A 27,222-nucleotide genomic window follows, 5' to 3' on the forward strand; every position below is an offset into this window, starting at 1 on the left:
AGCCCCACACTGGGTGCAGAGATTACTTAAATAAATAAACTAAAAAAACAAAAACAAAACAAACAAAAAAACCACACACACACACACACACACACACACACACACACACACCACTTCTGAAATGAAAATGTGTGATTTTTAAATAAGAAAATTTTAAGTTTTTCATTCTTAGCATATAAAGAAGTTTCATAAATTAGTAACAAAAAAGATAAACCTCAACAGAAAAAAAGTTGACAAGAGCTAGGTACTAACAACAGAAAAATAAACACAAATTCAAACTAAAACAGTAATATTGTTAGTCACTTATCAAACTGAAAAACACAAACTTAATTGGAATACCAGGTGTAGATAAGCATTCAAGAAGGTATAATTTCCTTGAAATAAGCACCTTCATCCTTTTCTACGAGGACAGTAAATCCATACAACTTTTATGTGGGCAATTCATAATACATAATCAAAAGTCGTGAATTGCACATATCCATTGATTCAGATGTTCTACTTCTAAGAATTTATACCATGAAAATACTTGTAGCAAATATTTAGTTACAAGAATGTTTATTATCACACTCTTATAATAAGAAATTGAGGGGCGCCTGGGTGGCTCAGTGGGTTAAGCCACTGCCTTTGGCTCAGGTCATGATCTCGGGGTCCTGGGATCGAGTCCCGCATCGGGCTCTCTGCTCAGCAGGGAGCCTGCTTCCCTCTGTCTCTCTCTCTGCCTGCCTCTCTGTCTACTTGTGATCTCTCTCTGTCAAATAAATAAATAAAATCTTTAAAAAAAAAAAAAAAAAAAAAAAAGAAATTGAAAACAACTGAAAGGAATAATATTTAGGGGACAGATCAATTTAGGGAATTGATTAAATAATGGCATGTGTATATTTTTATTCTTTATTGCTATTTAAAATTATGTCATAATAGAGGCACCTAGGTGGCTCAGTCAGTTACATGTCTGACTCCTGATTTCAGCTCAGGTCTCAATCTCAGGATTATGAGATCAAGCCCCGCATTGGGCTCCAAGTAGGCATGGGGCCTACTTAAAGAAATAAAATAAAATAAAATAAAATGATGTCATGGGGCACCTGGGTGGCTCAGTGGGTTAAAGCCTCTGCCTTTGGCTCAGGTCATGATCCCAGGGTCCTGGGATCGAGCCCCGCATCGGGCTCTCTGCTCCGCAGGGAGCCTGCTTCCCCCTCTCTCTCTGCCTGCCTCTCCGCCTAGTTGTGATTTCTCTCTGTCAAATAAATAAAATATTTTTTTAAAAAATGATGTCATAATAGAACATCAATAAATCTCAAAAGTGTGATAGTAAAAGAACTCAGACACAAGAGAGCACATACTGTATTATCCCCTTTGTATGAAATTCAAGAAAGGACAAAATTTAGCTAGTGACAGAACTCAAAATGGTGGATGCCTGGAGTCATATTGAGAAGTGGAGGCAAAGGGAGCTCTCAGGGATGATGGAAATACTCCAAATTTCTATCTGGGTAGTGGTTACACGGGCATCGAAATATGTTATAAAATTCATCAAATTTTTGCATAAGATTTGTGCACTCAATGTATGTGAAGTATACCTCAGTGCTCTCGTAAAATAGAACATCATAAAATGATGTTATAATGACACTTAAAAATGGCTGGTTGATGCACAACCTCATTACTAATAAGAGAAATGCATACTAAAACTATGAAATACTATTTTAATCTATCAAAGTAGGCAAAATAAAATATTTTGACAATGCATTGCATTGGAGAGGGCATATACAAACACAGGGCAACTCCATGAGAGGCAGTTTGGAACCAGTTCTTAAATTTTAAGTGCATATGCTTTAAGACCTCAACTTCTTCTTTTTTTTTTTTTTTAAAGATTTTATTTATTTATTTGACAGAGAGAGATCACAAGTAGACAGAAAGGCAGGCAGAGAGAGAGAGAGGGAGAGAGGGAAGCAGGCTCCCTGTTGAGCAGAGAGCCCGATGCGGGACTCGATCCCAGGACCCTGAGATCATGACCTGAGCTGAAGGCAGCGGCTTAACCCACTGAGCCACCCCGGCGCCCAAGACCTCAACTTCTAAAAATGTATCTTACAGACATATACAATACAGACACACACACACACACACACACACACACAAATACACACACAAGGTCATTCAATTGTTTGTAATAGCAACTTATTAGGATAATCCTAAAAGTCCATCAATAGGGACCTGGTTAAATAAATTATGGCATATCCCTACAACAAACTATACAGTTGTTAAATAGAATGAGATATATTTTCTTTTTTTTTTAAGATTTTTTATTTATTTATTTGACAGAGAGAGATCACAAGTAGACGGAGAGGCAGGCAGAGAGAGAGAGAGAGAGGGAAGCAGGCTCCCTGCCGAGCAGAGAGCCCGACGCGGGACTCGATCCCAGGACCCTGAGATCATGACCTGAGCCGAAGGCAGCGGCTCAACCCACTGAGCCACCCAGGCACCCCTTTTTTTTTTTTTAAAGATTTTTTAAGAATGAGATATATTTTCATGTGCTGATAAGGAAGACTCTCCTAGACTCAATGTTAAATTTAAAAAAAAAAAAAAAAAGGGACGCCTGGGTGGCTCAGTTGGTTAAGCAGCTGCCTTCGGCTCAGGTCATGATCCCAGTCCTGGGATCGAGTCCCACATCGGGCTCCTTGTTCTGTGGGGAGCCTGCTTCTCCCTCTGCCTCTGCCTGCCACTCTGTCTGCCTGTGCTCGCTCTCTCTCTCTCTGACAAATAAATAAATAAAATCTTTAAAAAAAAAAAGAAAAAAGAAACAAAAGCAAGGTACAGAACAGTATGTACACTATGCCACCATTCTTCTTAAAAAAAAAAAGGGGGGGGGGCGCCTGGGTGGCTCAGTGGGTTAAGCCGCTGCCTTCGGCTCAGGTCATGATCTCAGGGTCCTGGGATCGAGTCCCGCATTGGGCTCTCTGCTCAGCAGGAAGCCTGCTTCCCTCTCTCTCTCTCTCTGCCTGCCTCTCCGTCTACTTGTGATCTCTCTCTGTCAAATAAATAAATAAATAAATCTTTAAAAAAAAAAAAAAAAAGAGTATATGCCAGGCACCTAGCTGGCTCAGTGAGAAGAGCATGTGACTCTTGATCTGGGGATTATGACTTCAAACCCCACATTAGGTATAGAGATTGCTTAAAGTAAATTGAAAAAAAAATTTAACATATGCACGTATATATGTAATTGCTTATAAACATATGGTATGCTTTTAGAAAGACCCATAAGAAACCGGTGAAATGGTTGCCTTCTGAAAGGGGAACTGAGTGGCTACAAAAGAAAGGTAGGGAAGAGGCTTACTTTTCATCGTATACATTTCTATATATAATTTGAATTTTGTCACATGTGCATGTTAAGACATGCAAAAATTAAACATTTTTTAAAAATACATAAAATTACGTAAAATATTTAGTAATGGTAAATAGTAATGGTATTATGTTAGTGAAAGAGCTAACTTACAAAACAATATATAGTTTATTACATACTTTTATTAATATATATATATGCAGCAAAAACTCGTGGAAACAAATATATTAAATTGTTAACAGTGTTTTTCTTGGGGTGGTACCAATTTGAGTGATTTTTAGTTTCTCATATGTGTTTCTCTTTGTTTCTAATTTTGTCAACAGTTAAAACATATTAGTATTGTTATCAGGCTATGTTTAATAGTATTTTTTTAAAATCTACTTTGAGGGGCGCCTGGGTGGCTCAGTGGGTTAAGCCTCTTGTCTTCAGCTCAGGTCATGATCCCAGGATCCTGGGATCGAGCCCACATCGGGCTCTCTCCTCAGCAGGGAGCTGCTTCCCCCTCTCTCTCTGCCTGCCTCTCTCCCTACCTGTGATCTCTGTCTGTCAAACAAATAAAATCTTTTAAAAAAATAAAAATAATAAAGATAAATAAAAATAAAAATCTACCTTGATTTTTTTTAAAGGTTTGAGTGAGTTTATGAGGTATTCATAGGGCTTTTGTGAATTTTTCATCCTTGTTATCTGAACGGTTCATCATTACACTGCATTATAAAAAATAATATCCTTCTTACATAGAATAAAATCACACGGGACGCCTGGGTGGCTCAGTTGGTTAAGGAGCTGCCTTCGGCTCAGGTCATGATCCCAGCGTCCTGGGATCGAGTCCCACATCAGGCTCCTTGCTTGGCGGGGAGCCTGCTTCTCCCTCTGCCTCTGCCTGCCATTCTGTCTGCCTGTGCTCGCTCGCTCTCCTCTCTCTCTCTGACAAATAAATAAAATCTTTAAAAAAAAAAAAGAATAAAATCACACAGTGTTAGAAGAGCTTTAAAGTGGTATTGATACCTGTCCTCCTCAGTGATAATGCCTTTCTTTTTAAATTTAATTAATTTATTTTTTGTTGAAACTTGATTCTTGAATTGTAATCTAACTCAGTGTTGCCTCTATCCAGTGGCCAAGAAACAGAAACAAACAAAACACGTCTATCTCAGCCCAATGACTCCCGCCTCTTCTCCACCAGTGATGTCTATCTATGCTTCTTGAAGCCAGGAATGCAGCCAAAGGGGACTAAATATAACTCTCAAGCCAACTTTGCCCCTCCTTCTTCCCTTCTGGGAACATGGGCACCAACTCCTTCTCTGCCTTTCCCTTGGTCTTTCTCCTCCTCTCTCTCTCACAAACATTCCCAGCGATAGGATTCCAGAGAAGCCTCAGGAAGCATAAAGATGGAGGGCGCTCTCCAAGTGCTGAAGGCAATTCTGGCCTGAGAAACTCAGCCTAGGCTGGGAAGAAAGAAGACACCAGAGAGAGTAAAAGGGTGGTGTTCTCAGTACTGTGAGGATAAAAGATATCCAAGAACTAAAAATGGGTTAACTTCGTAAACTTGTGACCGTGGAAAGCCACAGACACAGATGATAATTTCAGATAATTTCTGGAAAGGCCTGCTACCACCTCCCGACTCTTGACTAGGTCCTTAAATTCCAACTCTAGTTCGTTATTTCATCTTTTTATTTTTATTTCTGTTAAATTGTGAATTTCTTTTTAATTTTCTATTGATGATACTCAAGATGAATTTGTTCGTCAGATCTTTTGATGAGAGTAACTAGACCAGTGGTTTTCTACTTTTTCTGCCTCTAGACTGCTCACATGGGAAATATCACCATTATTTATTTATTTCTCATGACACACAATTACTTTGAGTCGGACTGTCAGATGTTGTGGGAGATTTCCTACTAGAATCTCCGTGTGCATAGTTTACAAAAGCCACTTTTTTGTTGTTGTTGTTATAAGCTGTTTCTGATACCCCTACTGGGCCTCTGCCCAGACCACTCAATAGCCTGGATCATCAAGTAGACCAAGAGTTTCTTGAAGGTAGGGATTCCCTGTAAATCTCCAACATCAAGCACAGTCCTTGGCCCACAGGATGTCCTTCATAAATATTTGTCAAAAACACAGACATTGATGGAGGAAGAGAGTAAGAAGATATTAGAACCCTGGGTGTTTGGATGAAACAACCAGTAAGAAGGGGAAAGGTTAACTCCTTCCCAGTGTGTCAAAGGCTAGCTTATGGGGAGACAGCATATATAAAAAAAAATAATAACATCTAACTCTTACCAGGAGTTTATTATGCACCTGTCACTGTGCTAAGCAATTTATATGCATTATCTCAGTTAATGTTCACAGCAATCCTAGAAGGTACTATCGTTATACCATTTTATACCTGTGGAGACTGAGGTTCAGAGAGGTAAGGTAGCTTACCCACAGACACACACCTGAGAAATGGTAGCACACAGTCTCAAACCCAAGCAATCTGAATCCAGATCCACAGTGCCACAGTAATCCAAGGACTGAAGTGCCTGAACACTGAACACGGTGTCAGATCCTTCTCATGGCTTTTCCCACATGACCCCCACCTCCATTTGGACATTTCTCCAAATGTTTTCTGACAGAACTGGAGCCCTCCATCACTCCCTTTTTTCAACCTCAACCCCATCTTCAGAAGTCTGCAGTTCTCCCACCCACTCTCTCCCAGGAACACCGCCCCCCCCCCCCCAACCATGCCAGCATCAGAGACTGGAAGACCAGTTTCATTAGAAACACTAAGGGAGATACACCACCTTTGAGGAACACCCCCAAGATCCACTCCCCCTTCCACCCACCACAATCTAAGCCCTCCTCACAGCCCTCTCCAGAGAGCTCCCTTTCAGTGTCCTGCAGCCCAGAGCTCCAGTCTCCCTGAACTCACCCCAAGCCTCCTTGTTGTCTCCTTGTCCATTTGTGCTTCCCAGCACCTTCCCATTACTCTAGCTGACTAAAGCTAATGGGAAGGCCAAAGACCAGGGATACCAAGATGACCAACCTTTTCAACCCTCAGCAAAGCACTTGGTAGAGGCTGAACTTCTGAGCACCAGGCCTGATTTCCATGGTGACACCCCTGGGGATTGTTGCCATGGTAATGCTAGAGAGACACTGGCCATGGTATATCCTCTCTGTTTTCCTTTATGAGACCCCCCCAAAGCTAAAGGGAGACCTGCTCCCCTTCTTCAGTTTTCAAAGGAATCCTGGGCCACCCCACACAATATTGACTCTGGTCCAGTAATCCTGCAGGTCCCAACCTAGCTTTTCCAAATGAGGTATTTGACAGGCCTGGATTTTTGCCTGCTCAAGAACCTGCTAACCCATTAGGAGATCTGAGGGAGGAAGAATAGTGGACACTTGAATGAATGAAGGAGAGGAACTGGGAAAGGGGGAGAGAATGTATGGGTCTTCCCTCACTGTCATCCCTCCCATGTCTGGTATAGAAGTAGCAACCCAGACCGCAGGCACCCGGACACTCTGCCCATAAGACCAGGGCTGAGAGACACTTAAATGCGTCCAGTGAAAAAGTCACACTGGATTCTGAGTGACATAAGAGCAAAACAAGGTACACAGCACACAGACAGTGACCCAGACACCCCTCCACTATGACTCAGGCCATTAACTTTGGCTAAACCCCATCCCCCAGATTCCTGGGAGAAGTAAGGGGAGTGGGGGAGGGATAAGGTTGAAAGAGCTATCTTTCCAGCTTATTCTCCTACCCTCTGCCAGGCAGAAAAAGCCCAGGAACATCTGAGACTCTGAAGCCCTGGGGTAGCCGCAGTGCCGCAGAGGCAGAGAGGAGAGCCACCAGAGAAAGGAGCAGGGGCTGGGTTTGGAGAGACTATGGGCTGCCCCTTCCCTCTTCCCTCACCTTCCTGAAGCAGCTTCTTCCATTAATTCCTCAGACGCTGGGCCCCAAAGGGAAGGAGAGGAGGAAAGAGGAGAAGGGGTAGGAGATTTCCTTCCCTTTACGGCACCCTCGAGGGTTGCCTCCAAAACCCTTCTCCTAGAGCCCTCCTCTTTCCAAATGAGCAATGAACAGTCAGGCTGGGAAGGCAAGTTCCAAGGACGCTGCCTGAGACAAAATGGCCCCCCACAAGCATCTCTCTCAGCTGGAGAGACTGACAGGAAGGGCTGGGGCAAAGGAAGATACACAAAGAGACAAAGGTGCAAATATCAGGCAAGACAGGCAAGGAAGGACCAGCTGTGGAACTAAGATAGAATCTGAACTGGCAGGGGGACCTGGGCCTCTCTGCCTCTCTCTCCCTCTCCCCATTCTATGGTGTCTTTCCTGTTTCACCAACTGTACAGATCAATACCACCACTCCTTCTCCCAACATCACCCCATGTCCCTTGCCTGTCACACCAGGATGGCCTGAGAACCTAAAGGAGTTTGTTCAGACTTACCTCAAAGAACTAAACCAAGGAAACTAGGCTTCAAAGTAGAAGCCTTTTGTGGATGTGCTCCCCTATGACCATCTCCCTCCTGTTTCTCAGCCTTCATGTCTCAGGGGAACCTCAAGCTCCAACTCTCACAGCTAATGCTTGCTGTCCGGACTACTTGGAGAGGAGCCCCCAGGACCGATTATTTTAGCCAGGTGACACTGACCAGAGTGTAAGGCCAAAAGAGACAGGGGTCCTCTAGATGCGGTGAACATACACATATGTAAGCACCCACACAAGGCAGAAGCACCCACACAAGGCAGAAGCACCCATTTGAGTTCAGCGGGTGAGAGCTCAGCACAGTGACAGACTGGGGCCCTTGGGAATGGGACATGTAAGCAGGCTCTTCCTAAGGCATGTTTACTCAAAGTCCCATTCTCATTGATTCAGAGGCCCATGCTCCCTCCTCATCTTTCCTCCATTCGCTTAATAAGCCTACCTTATGTCAAGCACTATGGACCAAAGATATATAAACAGTGCCCCTGACCTTGAAGACAACCATCATATGTGCTGCTCCCTTCTCAAATTGGCTACAGTTTCCTGGCCCAGCACCCCTCAAGCCCTATAGGACTCAACCTCAGGTCCTTTCACCCCATAGCCTAACAATCCCTACCAAACTGGAAAAGGAGGGGTGGGTGAAGAATTCCCTTTGGGCTATCACAGATAATGGTCGAGAAGAGAAATCTGCAGAGGCAGTGTGATATAAAGGAAAAGCCAGGAGCTTTGGAGTTAGAGATTTAGGTTCAGATCCATGAATTAACAGGGTGACCTTGAGAAAGTCATTCAACTTCTTTGGACCTCAATTTCCTCATCTGTAAAATGGAAATATTAATATCTACTTCAGAGTGTTGTTTTGAGATTAAATAATACATGTCCAGTAATAAACACACAGTAAATACTAGTTCTCCTTCTTAATAAGATCTCCTTGTGGGTAGAGCTATCATGATGAGGTAGAAGCAGCTTGATACTTTTTACTAGATCATCAAAAGGAAGGATGAATAAGCAAGTACCTATTAAAACCTCAGGATTTGCTTATTTTTATTTGTTAGGGGAAACTGGGGTGTCTGAAGCCTCTTCCTACTGTACCTGGGAGGGAAAGGCAGACATTTCCTTAGGACCCCACAGCCCCCTTCCCAGACTGGGTGTGGCATCAATGCATTTCTTTCCCAGAAAACCCTTCATCAGACCTGTGCCCTCTGCCCAAGTCTAGGCTGTGACTACTTCAGGGGTTGATGGAGGGCTTGGTCTTAGAGCCCACTCTCATTCATACCTCCGCCCGCAGAGACCCTGGACTGCCCACCTCCCATCTAGCCGATCCACTAGTCTATCCCAGCCCATCCTGGGAGGTGGGGGTAGAGATCTGAGCCAATAACAAAGGGAAGATGCGCTTTCCCTAGGGGAGAGGGAAAACATCAGAAAAACACGGGACTGGCTCTAAGGGGTGTGGACGCTGCAACGAGCAGCAAAGGGGAGTTTGGTCCCCTGACTGCGAGGAAGTAGCCCCCTCCCACTCTGCGGAGACTTGGCCGCCCGCCTGGCCAGGCCACACCCAGCCATCCTGATGCAGGGGAGAGGAGGGGCTGCGGCGGAGAGGATGGAGGCTGAGCGGCGGGGAGGGGGCGCAGAGTGACAGCCAGGGGCGAAGACTCGGCGGGGGCGGGGGCGGGGGAGATTCATCTTTCCGATCCCTCCCCGAAATTCCCTCCCGGGGCGACACTCACCCCAATAACGACGCTGTCGTCCCCTTGGAAAATGGGGATGAACTTGTCTCCCCGCAGAATCTCGGCCTGGTTCAGGGGCCGAAATCGGCAGAGCACCTTGATGCTACACTCGTTGTTGGTCTCCGCCATGGTGGTCGCCGGCGACGGGCTGGGCACTTCTCGGGCTGCAGGGGCGGGTGTGCGCTCCGGAGGAGGGGTGCTCAGCCGGGGGCCGAGGCGGAGGACAGGTGCTCGGTCTCTGGAGCCGAGAAAGCAGGTGGGGCGCCCGGGCGAGGGCTGGAGAGCGGGGCCGGGGCGCGCTTGCTCGCTCCTGCGGCACGGGGATGCGGGCGACCTGGGCGTCTGGTCCTCTCTCAGCGCTCTGCCTCTCCGCCCCTCGCGCTGCAGCGCGGCGCTGCGGGCCTGGGCGGGGCGGCGGCCGCGGGGCGGGCGGGGCTTCCTTCGCGGGGGGCCTCCCGCTCGGCTTCCACCCGCTGGGGCACCTTTCCGTTCCTCTCGCCTCCTCCCCCACCCCTGACGCTCCTAGCTAACCTCGCCCTCACCCCTTCCCCACCCGAGTCCCTCTCCGCATCCCACCTCCCACCTCCACGGCCTACCCCTCCCTCGGACTCCACCCCTCTGGAAGGGGTGAGGGGGCTGAGGTGGGCCCGTCGCCTGGGTAGGGAAGAGAGCCGACAGCGCTTCCACCCCTTTTATTCCGGGACACCCTCCTCCCCCACCCCCGCCCCGCCCCTGTCACCATCCTCTCCAAATTGAGAGCACACTTCTCATTCCCCATCCCCAACCCCCTCACACAGATTCCCAACCCACTCAACTTTCAAGGGCGGCTGCCAGCAGTGTCAGGGGAAAGGCTATAATTCCCTTCCCCTTTTAGGTCCAAAGGTGCACTATCTCCCCAGTATACACACCAGGTCCCCAATGTGAAGGAAAGCAAACTCGGATTCTGGGCTATCAGAATTCAGACACAGATAAAATTCTCATTTTGCCTGATGGGTTGGGGCTGCAGATGCAGGTGGGCAGGAGATTTTGCAAGAGAAAGGGAGTCAGAAAACAGCGAAGGGGGAGTAATGATGGGGATAGGGAAGGCCACAGGGGCTTTGAGAGAGAACCAGTAGGGCAGACATCTGCATTTAGGTTTCAGACAGGTTTCAGCACCTATGTAAGTGTGTTTCCTGTCCAAATTACCATTGGACAGAGTCCCAACACCCCAGCCCCTCTCTCAGGGCTTACTTTGCTTCTCCCTCTTCCCTAGCAAAAAAAAAAAAAAGAAAGAAAGGAAGGAAAGAAGGAAGGAAGGAAGGAAGGAAGAAAGAAAGAAAAGAAAGAAAAGAAAAGAAAAAAGAAAAGGCCAAGCCTTAGAGATTCTTTGTCCTTTCTCCCCTCAGGTCAGACTCCTGCTGCAGACCCTGGGCAGAACCACCCAGAAGCTGGCCAAATTGATTTTTTTCTCCACGTCACAGGCCTCTGCTGGCTAATAGAGAGTTGGACTGCAGGAGTTGAGGCTTTAGGCCAAAGGAAGGAGCGTGATGATGGAAGAAGGGAGGAGGGGATGGAGGTTCTGCCTAGCAATTGTGTAAGGTCACTTGGACACCATGAGGCAAGAGTGAGAGAATGGTGGCCTGACCAGACAACTAACCACTCAGAACTCAGATGAGGGCTTCCACACGTTGGGCCTATACGTCTTACCCACCTTGAGTTTTAAGGAAACTGAAGGAAACTCATCCAGAATAAGAAACTGGATGGGAAGGGGCGCAGGGGTGGCTCAGTGGGTTAAGCCTCTGCCTTTGGCTCTGCTCAGCAAGGAGCTTCCTCCCTCCCTCTCTCTGCCTGCCTCTCTGCCTGCTTGTGATCTCTGACTGTCAAATAAATAAAATCTTAAAAAAAGAAAAGAAAAGAAACTGGTTGGGAAGGCAGTAAGACTCTATAGGAAGCTGGGTAGAGGTTTGGGGAGGAGCCAGGGGAGTATGCATAGAATGACAATGAGTTCCAAACTCCGGAACACAAGCATCTCTCCAGTCACTTGGTCTGGCACTATTTCTAAGTGTTGCAGCATCCTGCAAGCTCAGGAAACATTATGGAAAACATCCCAAACTCAGGCCCCCAGGGGCTCCAGGGTGGCAGCCCTAATGGACTTTCAAAATATGCTTGTCTTAAGAAAGAAAAGAAAGAAAGAAAAAGAAAAAAGCTTGCCTATGAAGGGTCAGGGAAAAAATCTTACTGGGTATCCCCTCCTTCCAAAAACAAAAAATAAAAAACAAACAAACAAAAAACATCCACACACAATGCAGCAAGCTTTTCATAAAGCTAGATTTATTAAATTTCAAAAGATTGTCTTTCAATCTTGAGTGTATGTCCTTCCTACTTTTCTAGGAAGAAATGATGGCTATAGTAAACAGTAGGCTTTCTTTTTCTAATGCACTTAGTTGGCAAAAAAAATTTTTTTAAGATTTTGTTTATTTATTTGTCAGAGAGAGAGAGAGAGTGAGCACTGGCAGAGGGAGGCAGAGAGAGAAGCAGGCTCCCTGCCGAGCAAGGAGCCCAATGTGGGACTCAATCCCAGGACGCTGGGATCATGAGCCGAGCTGAAGGCAGCTGCTTAACCAACTGAGCCACCCAGGCGTCCCTTAGTTGGCAAAATTTAAAGGTAGCAGTACTATGTCCATCCTCAAAAAGTGTTGCTGGGTTTGTTTGTTTGTTTTGTTTTTAAGATTTTATTTGAGAGTGAGGAAGAGAGCATGAGCAGGGGAAGGAAGGCACAGAGGGAGAAGCAGACTCCCTGCTGAGCAGGGAACCCCAGGTGGGACTAGATCCCAGGGTCCTGGGATCAAGACCAGAGCTGAAGGCACAGGCTTTATCAACAGCCACCCAGGCGCCCCAGGGTTGCTGTTGTTTTCATTTTATTGAACTGTGTAATTCAGAAGTCTGAAAACTATTAGTGCGGTTGTTAAGAGCACAGAGGGTGTTCCAACAGACATACAGTCACCACTTACCTACTTAAGAGCTTGAAATAAGAGTGCCAGATTTGAAAAACAAAAACAGATGCCCCATTAAATTTGGATTTCAGATTAAAAAGCTAATAATGTGTGTGTGTGTGTGTGTGTGTGTGTGTGTGTGTGTGTGTGTGTGTGTGTCTTAGTATGTCCCACATATGATATGGGGCATACTTATACTATAAAAAACCTTATTAGTTGTTTCTTTGAAATTCAAATTTAACTAGGTGCCCTGTATTTATTTGATAGCTCTAACTCGAGAAGATTACTTAACGTTTTCATTCCTAACATGACTAAGTCCTTACTAAATTTTACTTGCAATTATTGTTTTTGAAGTTCTTTCTGTGCCACAGCACGACAGGCTGTATTATCTTTATCTAGTCACTTAATTTCTGGAACCCCAAACGTATTCATCTGAAAAACAGGAATTACAAAATATTTTTCATAGACTTGATGTAAAAATGAAAGAAAATAAGTTGTGTGAAGTAACTCCCAAGGCGCGTTGTTGTCGTTCTCCGTCCAAGCCGGAGTGGGCCAAGACTACACATCCCACAATCCCAGGCGGCGTCCCCCCGCCTTACCTCATTCCCTGGCAGCATTCTTGCCAATCCCGGCCTCTCCAGGGGTGTGGTAGCGGGGTGTTCTCGCGATTTTTGCCTTACCCTTCTCGCTCCTGTACGATTCCTGTCGCGAGACTTCCTGCTCCTCCACCTCCTCCGCCGCTCCCTTTGCCGCCGCCTAAGCCCGGGACCCGGAGCCAGCCTCTCCCCTACCCGAACACCGGCCCCGGCTCCACCGAGGCCCCGGTCCCCCAACCCCGCCTCGCCGCCGCCATGGCGGACCCTAAATACGCCGACCTTCCCGGCATTGTGAGTACAGGGCCAACCCCGGCTCCCCAGGACCGCACCCCCGACCTACTAAGGACCCCCAACAGACACTAACCCCTGACCCCTCCCGCCTGCAGCCCCTCCTCCGCCCCAGGGCTCTAGCCTCTGGCTCCCCGAAGGGCCACAGCATCCTCCGGATTCTTACGACCTGACTTGGTCCGGCCGCGGAATGACTTACCAGGCCCTTTTTCCGGCAGTCGCCGGTTTCTCCGCCCAAAAATCGTCTCTGGGCGCTTAGCTCTTTAGCCCGAGTGTTTCTACCATCCATGTCAGCACCACCCGTGTCTGGAGAATCTCCCCATAAGGCCCCTCCCCCCACCATCCCAACCCCAAACACACATACCAGGCCACTTGGTGATGGCCTTCACCTTGCCAAAGAAGAAGTTACCGTGGCAGAACCCTTCTAGTACCAGATAGAGAACTCTGCCCCCCCCCCCGGAAACCCGCCTCCGCCCCCCTGCACCTCCCCCCGACCCCACACATGCCGGCCTGTACCCTCCTTTTGTGCTGCCCTGTCTGCATTCTCAAGGGTGGGGGTTGGGTCACAGGACCTTGTACTGAGTCACTCTCAACCTTTGTGCCAGGGTAGCGGTGTATAGGGCCTAATTGGAAGATAATGCTCTCCTACTTCGAGCATAATGATTGCCAAGAGCCCACACCCCTTCAGATTCAGGGTCACATCTTTGTCATCACTTACACTCACCACTTACCATGAGGTCCCAACTGTGCCCTCTGTCATTCCCACTCCTTTAAGACATGGGAACTAATATACAGTTCACTGGACAGGTAGAAGAGAAGCGACAGAATCCTGGCCTCACAGCCTGTCTTCTCTGTTAGCTTATTGAAATGGAGTGGGTCAGGGGTATTGGTGGATGCTGGGTAATGAGGTAGGGTGGTCACTGCTTCTGTCTACAGGCTAGGAACGAGCCAGATGTTTATGAAACCAGCGATCTGCCTGAGGATGATCAAGCCGAGTTTGATGCGGTAAGACTGTGTGCTGCTTCAGTACTCTTACGGACCCTGACCTCTCTCCCCCAGGCTGACCCTTTCCCTTAATGGGGAGCCACAACAATAAGCGGGTATGCCAACCCAGCCTGGGAGGTATGTAGGTTGCAGGCTTACAGCCACCAGTGAACAATGCTAGGAAGGAGAGCCCTGTCTGTGGAATCACAACTAACAAGACCTGACTTGGGTCTTTTTAAATAAAAGTTGAAATATCTCAAGACAGTCTCGTTTGGAGCCAGTGATTTAGGGAGGCCTCTGGGTGCTAGTCTGTGGTAATGAATCCTGAAGCCTGAGCACCTATAAACTCCTTGAGGTTAGGAAGTAAGCCTTCGGTTTCATAAAATATTTCACTTGATGCATGTTCATCAGTATCCAGCAGGAGCTAGATTTTGAAGTATAGAGGAATAGTCTTTTTCCTGAATACCCAGTATCCGTTGAGCAAGGAGTGAGGAAGTGATGTGGAGATTTTAGAAAGATAAGGGATCTAGTCAGAGCAAGACGAATTTGAGGAAGAATGTAAATATTTCCTACAGCAAAAGAGAGTGAGTCCCTTAGCACTTTCAGACCTAAGAAGAACTCTAAGGAAGAAAATAGCTGTGGACACATTTTAACCATGAGGGGAACCACTTAGCATGTTGATTGAATGTGTTCATTCTATGTTGGTTTTTGTGCAATGCAGAGGAAGAAATGTCCCTGCCTTTAAGGATGCCCCAGACTAATGGTGGAGTTAGGATACATACAGTTTAGGAAACATGGAATAAACAAAATGGAGTGAATAGAAATCAGCATGGTAAAAACTTGTATGTAAGTGTCAAGGAGAACAAAGGTCTGTTAGCATTTTTTACAAGATGTGTTATAGGTTCTATTCCAGAGAGAGCTGGGCTAAGGTCACATTGATGAAGCAAGCTCCGTATGTGTGTTTCCAAGTCCTGTGGCTGTGTCTGTGGGGCTGGTTAGCCCTGGAGAATGCTGGCTGCTGGCTTCTAATGTATGGCTTGGCGTACTCACTTATTCCTTATTTGATTTCCCCCATGTGGAAGTGGTTCCTATTCTGTGGGAACACCTTCCGTGTCTCCTCTCTCGGTGGTGTGTTCCTTGTGGCTTCTGTATTTGCTGGCATGTCAGGCTGTCCCCCAAGCTTGAATATCTGGAGATAATGCAGATGTTGTCATTGCTCGAGGACCTGGGAGTGCACTTGTCAGTCTAAGATGTATGTTACTAGGAAGCTGTCTTTGACCTCACAGAGCATGAGTGTAGAAGCTGAGGATTTCAATCCTCTGACCCATTTCAGAGACTGTTCAACTCTGGCCTAGGCCTCTGCCCATAAAGTGTCACAGCTTCATGGTGAGATGATAAACGGCAGGTTGTCTGTCACTGCCTGTGATACGAATGGGCAGTATCACAGCAATCCCCCTCGCAAAACAAAAAAATAACATGCGTAGTTTTCCTTTTGAAAGTCCTGGGATGTTTCTTAAGAAGAAGATGACAGGCATGGGAGCACCTGAATGTGCAGCCCTGATTGGCTGTTTTTCCCTGCGGTGCCTGAGCAGCCTATTTCAGTAATACCTAGTGGGATGGCTGATAGGGAGGGATTCCAGAAGTATTCATTTCCTGCAGCATATTGTTCAGGATGACGGTATAGCAGTGCATAGGAGCTGGATGGTAAATACAAGAAGAGTCGAGTTGCCTCCATCACCTAAGACACAGCTAAATGAATCTTCATCACTAGGCGGGAGGGAGAAGGGTGGGGAGACCTTCAGCTGCTTCAGGAAGGGGGGGGGGCGCTGAGATATTTATTGATGTCAGCTAATGTCTCTGGCCTCTGCGTGTCCTGTGGGCCTTAGGAGGGCAGCCTTCGGGAAGTCAGCTGAGTAATGGTCCTGTTCCTGCTCTTAATATTGATGTAAATGTGCAGCTTGAAGAGAAGTGGGTTGTACTTAGTCCAGAAACCTCATGTCTGTGATGCCTGAATTCTCACTAGCAGCCTGTCCCCTCCCTTCCCAGGACGTAGCACTGATGACAACATGTCACCAGTATTGTGGCTGAACTGTGAGGTTTTCAGTCACCTTAACTCCTGGCAACAGAATGTTTTGCCTTAGTCTCCAGATTATTTTCAACTTTAATTTGATTCGTTTTTACATAGATAATATAAGTGCATAGAACAAGAGTCTCTTCCCACCCCTGCCTGCCACCACCCAGGTCCCTTCCCTGAAGACAACCAATATGACCATCTTCTAAAGGAACCTTTTGGGGGATCTCCAGATTTTTATTTAAAGGAATAATCAAAGAGTGTTGACCCTCACTGTCTTTTAACCTCCTTCCTCTGATTGCTCCACTGTGGAAAAAACTGAGCTGCTGAAGGAAATAATGTCCCTTAAAGATGTCATTGCTAGTTTAATTTAATCACAAAAGTATTGCATTTCCTATAGTGGAGGGGATGGTGGAGGAAAGTAGTATAAAAGGTTTTAGTTTTGCTAAAGATGATCCTGATTTTCCTACTATTCCTTTAAAACAATTTTAGCAGGAAGGAAAATACTCTAAGGTAAATGGGCCAGACAGCAGCACATGCTGGCCCTTTCCTCTTCAATGTAAGAGGATCTCGTCTCTGCATTTCAGACACTCCTAGGTTGATTTGGACGATGGGCTTACTTGGAGACTTTTCTTAAAATGTCTTGTCAGGAAAGCTAATTCCCGACTGGAATTTCCTCCCTGCTGGACCCACAGTCTGCCTTGGGTCTGTGAGGCATTCTGCTCCTGGCTTTTGAACTGCTGGAGCAAGGAGCGTAAATTTAGAAAATCTCACTAGAAACAGGCTATAGTTTCTCCCTTGATGCCTTACTGGTCTCCAGTGCCATGCGAAAGGGGAAAAAATGACCTAGCCACAGTCTGACAGGGCCCTGGCAGAGGCTGTTCTCCAAAGGGTAGATACTGCTGGACATTCCACCAGCTTGAGATAAGAAACAGTATGTTGTCTTCCTTACAGTTTGAGATACCATAGAGTTTGCTTGATTGTGTTCATTGACTGTTGGCGCTCTTGAACTTACCTGAGTTTTTCCTAATGCTTCCCCCATCCTCCCTCCTCACCACCTTGCCTGGACACTAGTTTGCACAAGTAAGACCATTCGATGCTTCTTCTCTGCATGGTTTTTTTTTTCATCTGCCATCTCGCATGCAATGCTCTGTCACTGTACTGTTGTTGTAGCTAATCATTTTGAATTCTGTCGAGTCCCTAGCTGGGTCATTAAGGGGCCTACTGGCCTTACGTTTAAAAATCATCAATCAAGGTTTGGAAGTACAAATCTGATTCATGAGTCATTGTCTCTTTCCCTTGTGAGGTCTGCAGAATAAAACTGTCCAATGGAGGTTGGAATAGAAACATGGAGGCTAGGAATGCTTTTGCATATGAGGCATTTTAGGGGCTGGAGTTAGAAGGGGTTGGCTTTCTCCTCCTCAGACTGAAATTAAGTTAAGAGAAAAGAAGTAACTGTTAGCCATTCTAGACAAGGGTAGAGAACAAGGGGGACAGTCATAGTCATCACTTCTTAGCTGTGTGTAGACTATCCCTGGGAAATACTCATTTTAATGTTCCCTGTGTTAAGCCTTTAGACAAAAGTAAATTGGATGGGAAAGGAGTGTTACATGTAATTTTAAGGTAATAACTTGGGTTATTTGTGCTTTCACGAGTCTTTCTGTTTCTGTACCCCTCCTTTCGGAATGGGTGGATGGTCAGCATTATGGTGATCCATCCTGGACAGTTTTCTTCTACAGCATTCTCCAACTTCCTTGTCAGCATGGTTCTGAAGTCCCCCTGGCTGCAGTGTTGGCAAGGAGCTTTAACGGGCTCAGAGAAGCAGTGGCCTCTTTCCCTGTCTGATCTAGAACCTCAGGTCTTGCCCTCTGAGGCACAGCCATTTAGCCAAACAGCCCTGGGGAGTCAGGGGGTCCATTAGTGAGAGGGACTGGGAGTCATGTACCAGGTAAATTGGTACCTGGGATCAGGGCACTTAGAATTCTCCAGTCAAGGTGGCTGGGTGGACTGTTTCCGTGGTGACTGTTAATACTCCAGGTTATAGGAATTATGCCTAAAAACTCATCATCCCACAGTGCCCCCAAAGGACAGACCTGGAGGTGGTGTATACGGTTTACAGACTAATATGCCACTTTTCCTTTTCTTTGGTTTTCTATCCTCCCCCATTCTGCTTGTTCCTCATGATTTGAACTTGAACTTACAGCTCATTGTCTCTCTCTCCTTGAGTTTCTCCCAAGCTGGTTTTAGCTTGGTGGGGCAAATAAGAGAAAGGTAGTGTGTGTGTGCCTCCCCTTGTGTGTTTGCCTGTGTGCACCTGTGAGTGCTTACACTCCCTCTGTGCAGAGACCTCCCAGTGTAAACCACAGGGTCTGGATCTGCCTTGACCCTGATCTGAAGCAGGAGTCTTGGCTTAGCTGGGCCCTGGCATCAGACAGGGGATGGAGAGGTGGAGGCTCAGGCGTTTCTAGGTGAAATCTCTGAGGCAGGAAGCACTTGTCTTTGTCCCACCGTGCATTGTCATATATACATAACCATCTTTAAGCTTCCACGATTCTGCGTGCCCATCAGTAGAGCTCCTGGAGAGGCAGGGCGTAACGCTAGATTTCCCTCCTGGCAGTTCTTTACCCGTCTTCCCTAGAAGCGAGAGCCTTGTCTCTGTGTCTGGACTAAAAGAAGGCCTCTTTGGAGTACTCTCACCTTTCCTCCTTGTCCACGCTCTAACCTCTGTGAATCTTGTGAGCAGAAGGTGGAAGAAACATTTTCTGCTCGTGGGCTGGGAGCTGTGAATCTTGGTATCCTCTGGGTTCTTTGTGCTCACACATCATAGCAGAATTGCTCTGGTTCCCCTGGGGCTGCGGGGGGAGTTACCAACTAATCAAGGTGGATGCAAACACACTGGACTGTCTGAGGGGCCCGGATGTGCCCTGCCTCTCTTCTGGCAGTGAACGGGTGCTTCATGTTTCCTGACACTCACCATCTCCTGACATATTTTGTTCTGCTTAACCTCAAGTCCTGTCACGTTACCCTTGCGGGCACCATCATTGTGACCAGTTCCACCATCCAGACATCTCATTCTTCAAGACTAGAGAAGCCAAGAGACAGCGAGACTTGAACCATGAAGTCCCCCCTCGAGAAGGACTAAGAAGCCCCTTGGTCAGCTATGTGTCCTTAGAATCCCCACAGTCTCTGCTTCACATTCTGCCTTGTCTGCCCCCACCCCCACTTTCCTGTTCCATGCCACTAGCTTGCAACATCTCACTAGTTCTCAGATAATCTTACATTGCTTCTAATGGCAGAGCTTCATGACATTCTCACCACCAGAGAGGAAAGGGTCCCAAGGTCTTCTTTCTCTTGGGGTATGTAGTGGCTCCAGCTGAAACTTCTGGGCCCCCAAATTTTGCTAGGCTCCCCTGGGCCCTATGGTGCAGTGTGTTTGAAGCTATCATATAGTGCATGTGACAATTTGCTAATAACAATTTTGTCTTTTTTTTCCCCTCCCTCACCCCCATTTCCCCACTCCCTTTCCTTTTAACTCTTTTGATTTTCTCACCTCTGGGGAAAACCACAAGGAGCTGGTAAGAAGCCTGACCTTTCATCTGCTTTTTAATGGGGTGTGCTGTGATGGGCAGTTGTTTCTCTATCCTTTTGTCTCTGCTAAATCTTTAATCCCTCAATCCAGCCCCACCCCCAGGCGACAGCCTTTTCCCATCTTATGAATCACTGTAGTGACACTGCCTCCAGCCCATGCCCCCATATCTCTGAGACACTGGTGGAATGGGTGCCACTGGAGGACAGAAGGGTGCTGGCCATCTGAGTCTCTGGGACACATCCTTGGAGAGGCTCTGAGGGGATGCCAGTGTCGGGCAGCTCTCCTGACCCAGGCCGTGATCCAAAGTGGAAAGAGTGAGATGAAAGCGCTGTTAATTCCTGCCACTGTCCAGGACCTCTGAGGCCCACACTCTGTACATTGACCTTTTTCTACTTAACCAGCCCCTTACCTACTTAGGAAAGTAGGTTCTCATCAGCAAAGTGCCTGGCCCATAATGAGGGTATTAATAGATGGCAGCCATGATTAATTTCCTTCCTTGGTCTATAGACTATGCTTCCCATTTGTCTTTTTAAGAGGATTTTTTTAAATGGATTTCTACCTCATTGGCCTTGACTGGGGCAATCACAGGGAGGAGTGTGAACTTAAGAAAAGGTGGTCATCTCTCCTCGTCGGGAGTCCTCAGACACTTTGCAGAGACCGGAGACCACACAGTTATTTGGCCTGTGGGTGCTCTGACCATACATTTCAGAGAAGATTAAAGTCAGAATAATTTGGGGCTCAGTTGTTTCTTTACCCTTGCACATAGGATGTTGAGCCCTTTGGTTTTCCCTTAATCTTTAGCTGCTCAGCACTTCCCTGAAGAAGAAGTAAAGGTCAAAGTTGATGTTTTCTCCTTACTCCCTCCCTTCCCTATTTTTTTTTTTTTAAGATTTTATTTATTTATTTGTCAGAGAGAGAGAGGGAGAGAGAGCAAGCACAGGCAGACAGAATGGCAGGCAGTGGCAGAGGGAGAAGCAGGCTCCCCGATGAGCAAGGAGCCCGATGTGGGACTCGATCCCAGGACGCTGGGATCATGACCCGAGCCGAAGGCAGCTGCTCAACCAACTGAGCCACCCAGGCGTCCCTCCCTTCCCTATTTTTAAAGCTGCCACTCACGCTGATTCCTTCTCTAATAGCAAATCAGAGATGAAGGATGGAGCTTCTGTTTGCTGCTCTTCATGATGCCTCTCCATTATCATCCCCTGCTCCCACCCCCAATACCTACACACAGGCAGAGACTCTCTGTCCAGTCCTGGATGCATGTTAGAATCAGCTGGGTAGCTTTTCAGCTGGCCTACTCTCCTGACCCTACCCCAGAACAATAATGAAATCAAAATCTACAGAGAACCCAGGCCTTTTTTCTTTTTTTTTTTTTAATTTTAATTTATTTTTAATTTACATTTTGTAAGTCGCGCAAATACACAGGCAGGGTTGAGAACTGTTGTTCTAGTTAAAGGCAAGAAGACTCACTTTGCCAGCTGCCTTCTATAGAAGGTGGAGCTGTCGTCCCCAATAGCACAAGATCCCCGGGCCTCCCTCACCCTCTTTCAGGAGGGCAGTGAGAGCTGCCGGACTGCTGACAAGGGAGGGAGATGTGTAGTGTGAAGTGCCTGGTCTTGGTGTAGTTACTGGAATCTGAACAGCCAGTCAGTATCTAGTAAGGAGGGAACCACTCTGCTAGGGTAAACTCTCTTTATTACTTTCTTTCCCATGCTCCCTGCTAAGGAGAGAGCTTCAGTGCTTGAGACAAGAGCAGAGGGCGCAGGGAGAAGAGGCGGGTGCTGCGGCTTCTCTTCGAGAGGCTTCTCTCTGAGAAGCTGCTGGGCTACTTCCATGTCAGGATATAGGTGTGGCCCTCACCCGGGCGTCCTTTTGGCAAGCAGGTAGTGCTTATGCTTATTGCTTCTAAGACATCCCTTAAAAAATATATAGTAATCTCTTGCCTCTTCTCTCTGTACCCTGAACTCCCCAGCCTAATGGCAGCCTTGGCACAGGACTGCTGGTCATGTCCTCTCCCAGCCTTACTTTTGTATCTCAGAGCTGGTATCTTCCCTTCAGCAGCGTATTCACCGTCAGAGTTAGCAGCTGGAATGTCTGCCACCCTTCCTCTTTCCTCCCAGCAAGGATGGGAGGTTAGCTTGAAATGTCCATCCTCAGCAACAAGGAGATTTACTTTTGGGAGGGGGAGGTTCAAAGAGGTCAGGCTAGTTTCTTGGCCTGAGTGCATGGTGTGTGCCAGGTAACTGGGAGGGCCCCAGTCGGTGGGGTAGGGGTGGGGGGGAGGCTTATGTACAGAGTGGGTGGGGAGGTTATGCTACCTCTGTTCCTTGAGTCAGGGTGTTAATATTTATACAACTGAGACTCCAAATTTACCAGGAAGCTTCCGTTTCCTAGGTTGAGCCTGGGTCGGCAACTTGGAGTGGAGCCGCCCTTCTCTTCTCTTGGGAATGTGGGGCCCAGTCTCCTCTAGTGGTTTGGGGGTTTTGCGGGGTCAGGGAAGTCTAGGGTGAGAATGAATCTGCCCCTGGCCTGAACTCCCTCTTCCTGCAGGAGGAGCTGACAAGCACAAGTGTGGAGCACATCATTGTCAATCCCAATGCCGCCTATGACAAGTTCAAAGACAAGAGAGTGGGGACAAAGGGACTTGGTGAGACTGGGCTAGAAACTGGATGGGGGGAGTGACTTGCTTTGGGGAGAGGGTCTTCATGGAGATCTTTCATGGTAGCCCCGACAGTCACCTGAGACCGTGACTGCCCTGGGCCTAGATCAGGCCCTCAATTCCATCTTCTTTTCTTGGCAGATTTCTCAGATCGTATTGGAAAAACCAAGAGAACAGGATATGAATCTGGAGAATATGAGCTGGTTTGTTGTGTGTGTGTTGCTGGGGATGGTGCCATGATCCTGGTTAGGAGGGACATCAAGGGACACAGTCAAGCTTCTGAGTTTTTCTCTCCTTGGGATTCCCGAGAAACCCAGCAGGATACAGTTGAGGATACTTAGTCCCCCTGCTGTTTGCTCTGGAGAGTCTCCAGGCCTCCAGTTTTTCTGTACCAGGGTGTTGTGCATTCTGAGTTGGATGGGATACCCTTACAACCTAAGCTCGGGGTTTGGATAAATTCTTGAGGAGGCTCCCTGTACTGAGGGATTTAACTTCACTGTGTGTGCTTGCTGTCTAGCTTGGAGAGGGCCTGGGAGTGAAGGAGACACCGCAGCAAAAGTACCAGCGACTATTGCACGAGGTCCAAGAGCTGACAACTGAAGTTGAGAAAATCAAGGTACTTGTAAACTCCCTTCTCTTTGTGCCCTGACTTACATAGCAGAGGAGGGCCTCACAGCAGGAGGAAAAAGGTTCCCAAGGCTCCTTGGTAAGGAAGCTGGGGTTCCTAGGTTTAGGGGTTTAAATAGATCTATATTCAGTACCATAGGTGGGTAAGAACCATCCAGTAACTTCCAGCTACAGCCATTCTTAAGGGCCTTGATCCTTTTTTCTGTTGTTGTTGTTTTTTTTAAGATTGTATTTATTTGAGAGAGAAAGCACACGAGAGAGAGAGAGAGAGAGAGAGAGAGAGAGCGCATGAGCAGAGGAAGGGGAGACAGGAGAAGCAGACTCCCCACTGAGCAGGGAGCCAGACTCGGAGGTCAATCCCAGGACTCTGGGATCATGACCTGAGCCAAAGGCAGACACTTAACCGACCGAGCCACCTAGGCACCCCTTTTTTCTGGTTTTGATTCCCCCGGCCACCCCTTGTTGTCTGCTTCTTCTCATACCAGGCAACGGTGAAGGAGTCTGCCACTGAAGAGAAGCTGACCCCCGTGGTGTTGGCTAAACAGCTGGCCGCCCTGAAGCAGCAGCTGGTTGCTTCCCACCTGGAGAAGCTGCTGGGACCAGATGCAGCCATCAACCTTACTGACCCTGATGGAGCTCTGGCTAAGTGGGTGTCCTGCTTTGTTAGGAAATCACTGCTGCCTGGGGCATAGGGAGACCCAGTCAGGTATTGGCCAGGATACTAAGGGGAGAGGAACCCTAGCTGTTCCTTAATGCTGAGCGCAAGGCAAAAATAAGAGAGGGTGGGGCTGGCCCACATCCTTCAAGCTGTGGTCTTATTACTTGGTCTCCTGCCCCAGGCGCCTGCTGCTGCAGCTGGAGGCAACCAAAAACAGCAAAGGAACCGGTTCAGGGGGGAAGACCACCAGTGGGACTCTTGTAGATAGTAGCCTTGTCACTTACGAACTACATTCTCGGCCTGAACAGGACAAGTTCTCTCAAGCTGCCAAAGTAAGTATGTATGTGGTTGGTTGGGGGGCTGGGGTAGCATGGCCCTGAAGACTTTCCTACCTCCCTCCAGGGGATCAGATATCAGGGTGCTGGGAATGCTTCTGATTCCTCTTGATGTTTCGTTCTCCATGTTTCCCTCACCCATCTACTTTCAGTTAAGATTTTAAGAATGTGATCAGGTTGTGTTCCAGAGAAAGTGGTCCCTAGGCAGAGTGGAGAGGAGGAGGGAGGGGCATGGCAAGCGGACAAGCAGAGAGGAGTAGGATGTTAGTGCCTGCTGCAGCGGCAAGCAGGCGGGTGGCGAGTCTCACTCCCTTCCTCGTCCTAGGTTGCAGAACTTGAGAAGCGCCTGACAGAGCTGGAAGCAACTGTACGCTGTGATCAGGATGCTCAGGTCAGGTGCTCTCCTCTACTGAGTCTGACCTTGCATCTTGCGCCCTCTTCCCTGACACTCAGAGCATTCCACAAAACCCTGGGGAGAGTGGGAAGGTCTTCATTTATCAGATCAGCCAGTGGGTTGCCAGCTAGACCCGGGAAGGGTAGGAGACGGTAGTATGGAAACGGTAGTAATTGTGAGGAGACACAAGAACCACTGATTTCTTTCCTCCTCTTCCCCGCCAGAATCCCCTTTCAGCAGGTGTGCAGGGAGCCTGTCTCATGGTGAGTATACAAGGAACCAGAGTGTTGGATTACAGAGGGGATAGTGAGGTTGGGTTTGTGGGTCCATAGCTGTATATTAATCACCTCCAGTGGAATACGTGGTGGCATCTTCCTAGTCTGATCCTTTCCCCTCCATGAATTTTGTCCCAACCTCCACCCCCAGGAGACTGTAGAACTGTTGCAAGCAAAGGTGAATGCCCTGGACCTTGCAGTTTTGGACCAAGTGGAGGCTCGGCTACAGGTATTAAATGGAGGGCAAACTAGATTACAGGTAGCTTGGGACTTCAGAAGCCCTGGGTGCCCTATCAACCTTGAAGTCTGTGTTTTCAGAGTGTCCTGGGAAAGGTGAATGAGATTGCCAAGCATAAAGCTTCTGTAGAAGATGCAGATACACAAAGCAAGGTCAGGAAGAGCCCTTCCCCCCACCTCCATACCCTTTCCTGTTCCCTCGTGTTCTCTGAGTCCTTCTGGTGGTCTTACCTGAGCTTGAGAGGTGCTGTCTTCATAAGCTCTTACCAGCTGAGACAGTGAGGGGCCTGCCCTCACCCACCCCACCCTCACCAGGTGGTCGTTGTGTACCTCACTTGGCCATCCCCTCCAGGCCCTGTCCTGTCCCCACCAGGTGCACCAGCTCTACGACACCGTACAGCGCTGGAGCCCCATTGCCTCCACCCTTCCGGAGCTGGTGCAGAGACTTGTCACCATCAAGCAGCTGCATGAGCAAGGTGGGAGGCCTGCTGCCGGGGGGAGGGGAGAGGAATTGGACAGTGGGCAGCTTTTGTTTCCTCCCCTCTTGTCATGGATTCTGACGTCATCCATACCTTCCCTACCTTCTTTTGTAGCCATGCAGTTCGGTCAGCTCCTGACCCACTTGGATACCACACAGCAGATGATTGCTAGCTCCCTCAAGGACAACACCACCCTCCTGACCCAGGTGTGTGCCCCTTTATTGGTCTGCTACTTCTGTTCTCTAGCAGCCTGGGTTCTGCCTTGGCCCAGGTCGTAACATGATGTGGCAGGGGCTTGGTTTGAGTCTCTACTGTTTGTCACTGGTTGTGGACCCTTGACAACTTACTTAACCTGTGAACCTCCATCTTACCATCTGGAAAACGTACCTACCTCAGGGTTGTATGGATTAGGTGAAATACTGTGAGTGAATTGTTAGAGTTCCAGTGAACCTGTTTTTCCTACAGCACCTACCCAGTCCCTCTACAGTCTCAGCTTAGCTTTCCCCTCAGCCAGATGTGCTTGTATCCAGAGCACAGCACACTGGGAGGAGTATGGACTTTGAAATGAACAGCAGGCTCCAACCTCGTTTTGCCGCTTCCTCTTCTCTGACACTGGGCAGTGAACTTCACCTTCATTCTTAGCAGTGCCCAGCACATGGTCCTAGTTTCTCTTGGAGGCACTGTTTTCAGTGCTGCGGGCAGAATTACAGCAGAGAGACCCAACACCACAGGACCATCAAGATAAATGAAGAAATATATAAATTATAATATGTTCTGCCTCTAGAGCTGTTTTCTAAAGTTTTGAGCCAGTAAAACTCTCATTCCAGTAAAATCATATCTGTTCCTCATTATATAAAACAGACCAAAACAGCTACTATCACATGCCCACTCTGGGGCCCAGAAGCTATGCTTCCATTTCTTGTCTTCTCCAAGAGCATTTCTTCAAGTGCTCACCCAAGCAGGCACCTGGGCCTGATAGAGTAAAACATCTCTGTGACTTTCTAGGTGCAGAAAACCATGCGTGAGAACCTGTCCACGGTTGAGGGGAATTTTGCCAACATTGACGAACGGATGAAGAAGCTGGGAAAGTGAGCACCTTTAGGAGATGGAGAATGGGGGTAATCCTTACCCCCTTGAACTCTGTTAACAGCTTACATAGGGTTTCCCCTTAATTATAACTCTTGCATCCCCATACCATTTGACACTGGGGCAAAGGGGTCTTCTTGCATGTGGGGTTTACACCCCTCCTCCGAGGAATACAGAGTGGTAGCTGGGGGACATTAGATAGTGGTCTCCCCTCAGGCCCCGGGGACGTGGGCCTTGCCACATGCCAGCTCCTGTCCAGGACTGCTTTGCTTGGGGCGGGGCAGGACTGGGTCCTGTCCTCCAGCACAGCTCCCGTGGCTGGTTGCAGTTCTGTACAACTGTTTCTGACCATTAAATGCTGTTGTACTCTGTGTGGCCCCTGCTGTGTTTCCTGGGGAAGAGGCAGCACTGAGACGACCTTCACAGCCTAATAGGCAGCCTCAGCCCCTCTCTGCTACGAGA

At 47.8% G+C, this 27,222-nt stretch overlaps 2 protein-coding genes across 5 annotated transcripts in view; one reads left to right on the forward strand and one right to left on the reverse strand.

Moving 5' to 3' along the window:
- KIF5A (kinesin family member 5A) overlaps positions 1-10,001 on the reverse strand; it is a 32,412-nt gene extending 22,411 nt beyond the window's left edge. The window contains exon 1 of the mRNA XM_047742341.1: positions 9,511-10,001. Coding sequence (XP_047598297.1) covers positions 9,511-9,639 — 129 coding nt within the window. The 5' untranslated portion in view covers positions 9,640-10,001. The remainder of the gene's footprint in view (positions 1-9,510) is intronic.
- Positions 10,002-13,175: 3,174 nt separating this feature from the next.
- Positions 13,176-27,131, forward strand: DCTN2 (dynactin subunit 2). Of its 4 annotated transcripts, none has more exons than XM_047739667.1 (15): positions 13,176-13,369; positions 14,303-14,371; positions 19,991-19,996; positions 22,561-22,657; positions 22,811-22,881; positions 23,187-23,285; positions 23,782-23,942; positions 24,136-24,286; positions 24,615-24,680; positions 24,908-24,946; positions 25,110-25,187; positions 25,277-25,348; positions 25,569-25,671; positions 25,789-25,880; positions 26,680-27,131. In XM_047739667.1, the coding sequence occupies exons 1-15, from the start codon at positions 13,334-13,336 to the stop codon at positions 26,764-26,766; spliced, it is 1,227 nt and encodes a 408-aa protein (XP_047595623.1). In that variant the 5' UTR covers positions 13,176-13,333; the 3' UTR covers positions 26,767-27,131. The 4 variants fall into 4 exon arrangements, with proteins under 4 accessions (XP_047595623.1, XP_047595624.1, XP_047595625.1 ...); XM_047739669.1 differs by having other exon boundaries at positions 13,177-13,369; positions 22,811-22,872; XM_047739668.1 differs by lacking the exon at positions 19,991-19,996.
- Positions 27,132-27,222: the final 91 nt, after the last annotated feature.

Source organism: Lutra lutra, chromosome 8, assembly GCF_902655055.1.
Source record: "Lutra lutra chromosome 8, mLutLut1.2, whole genome shotgun sequence".
NCBI lineage: Eukaryota > Metazoa > Chordata > Mammalia > Carnivora > Mustelidae > Lutra > Lutra lutra.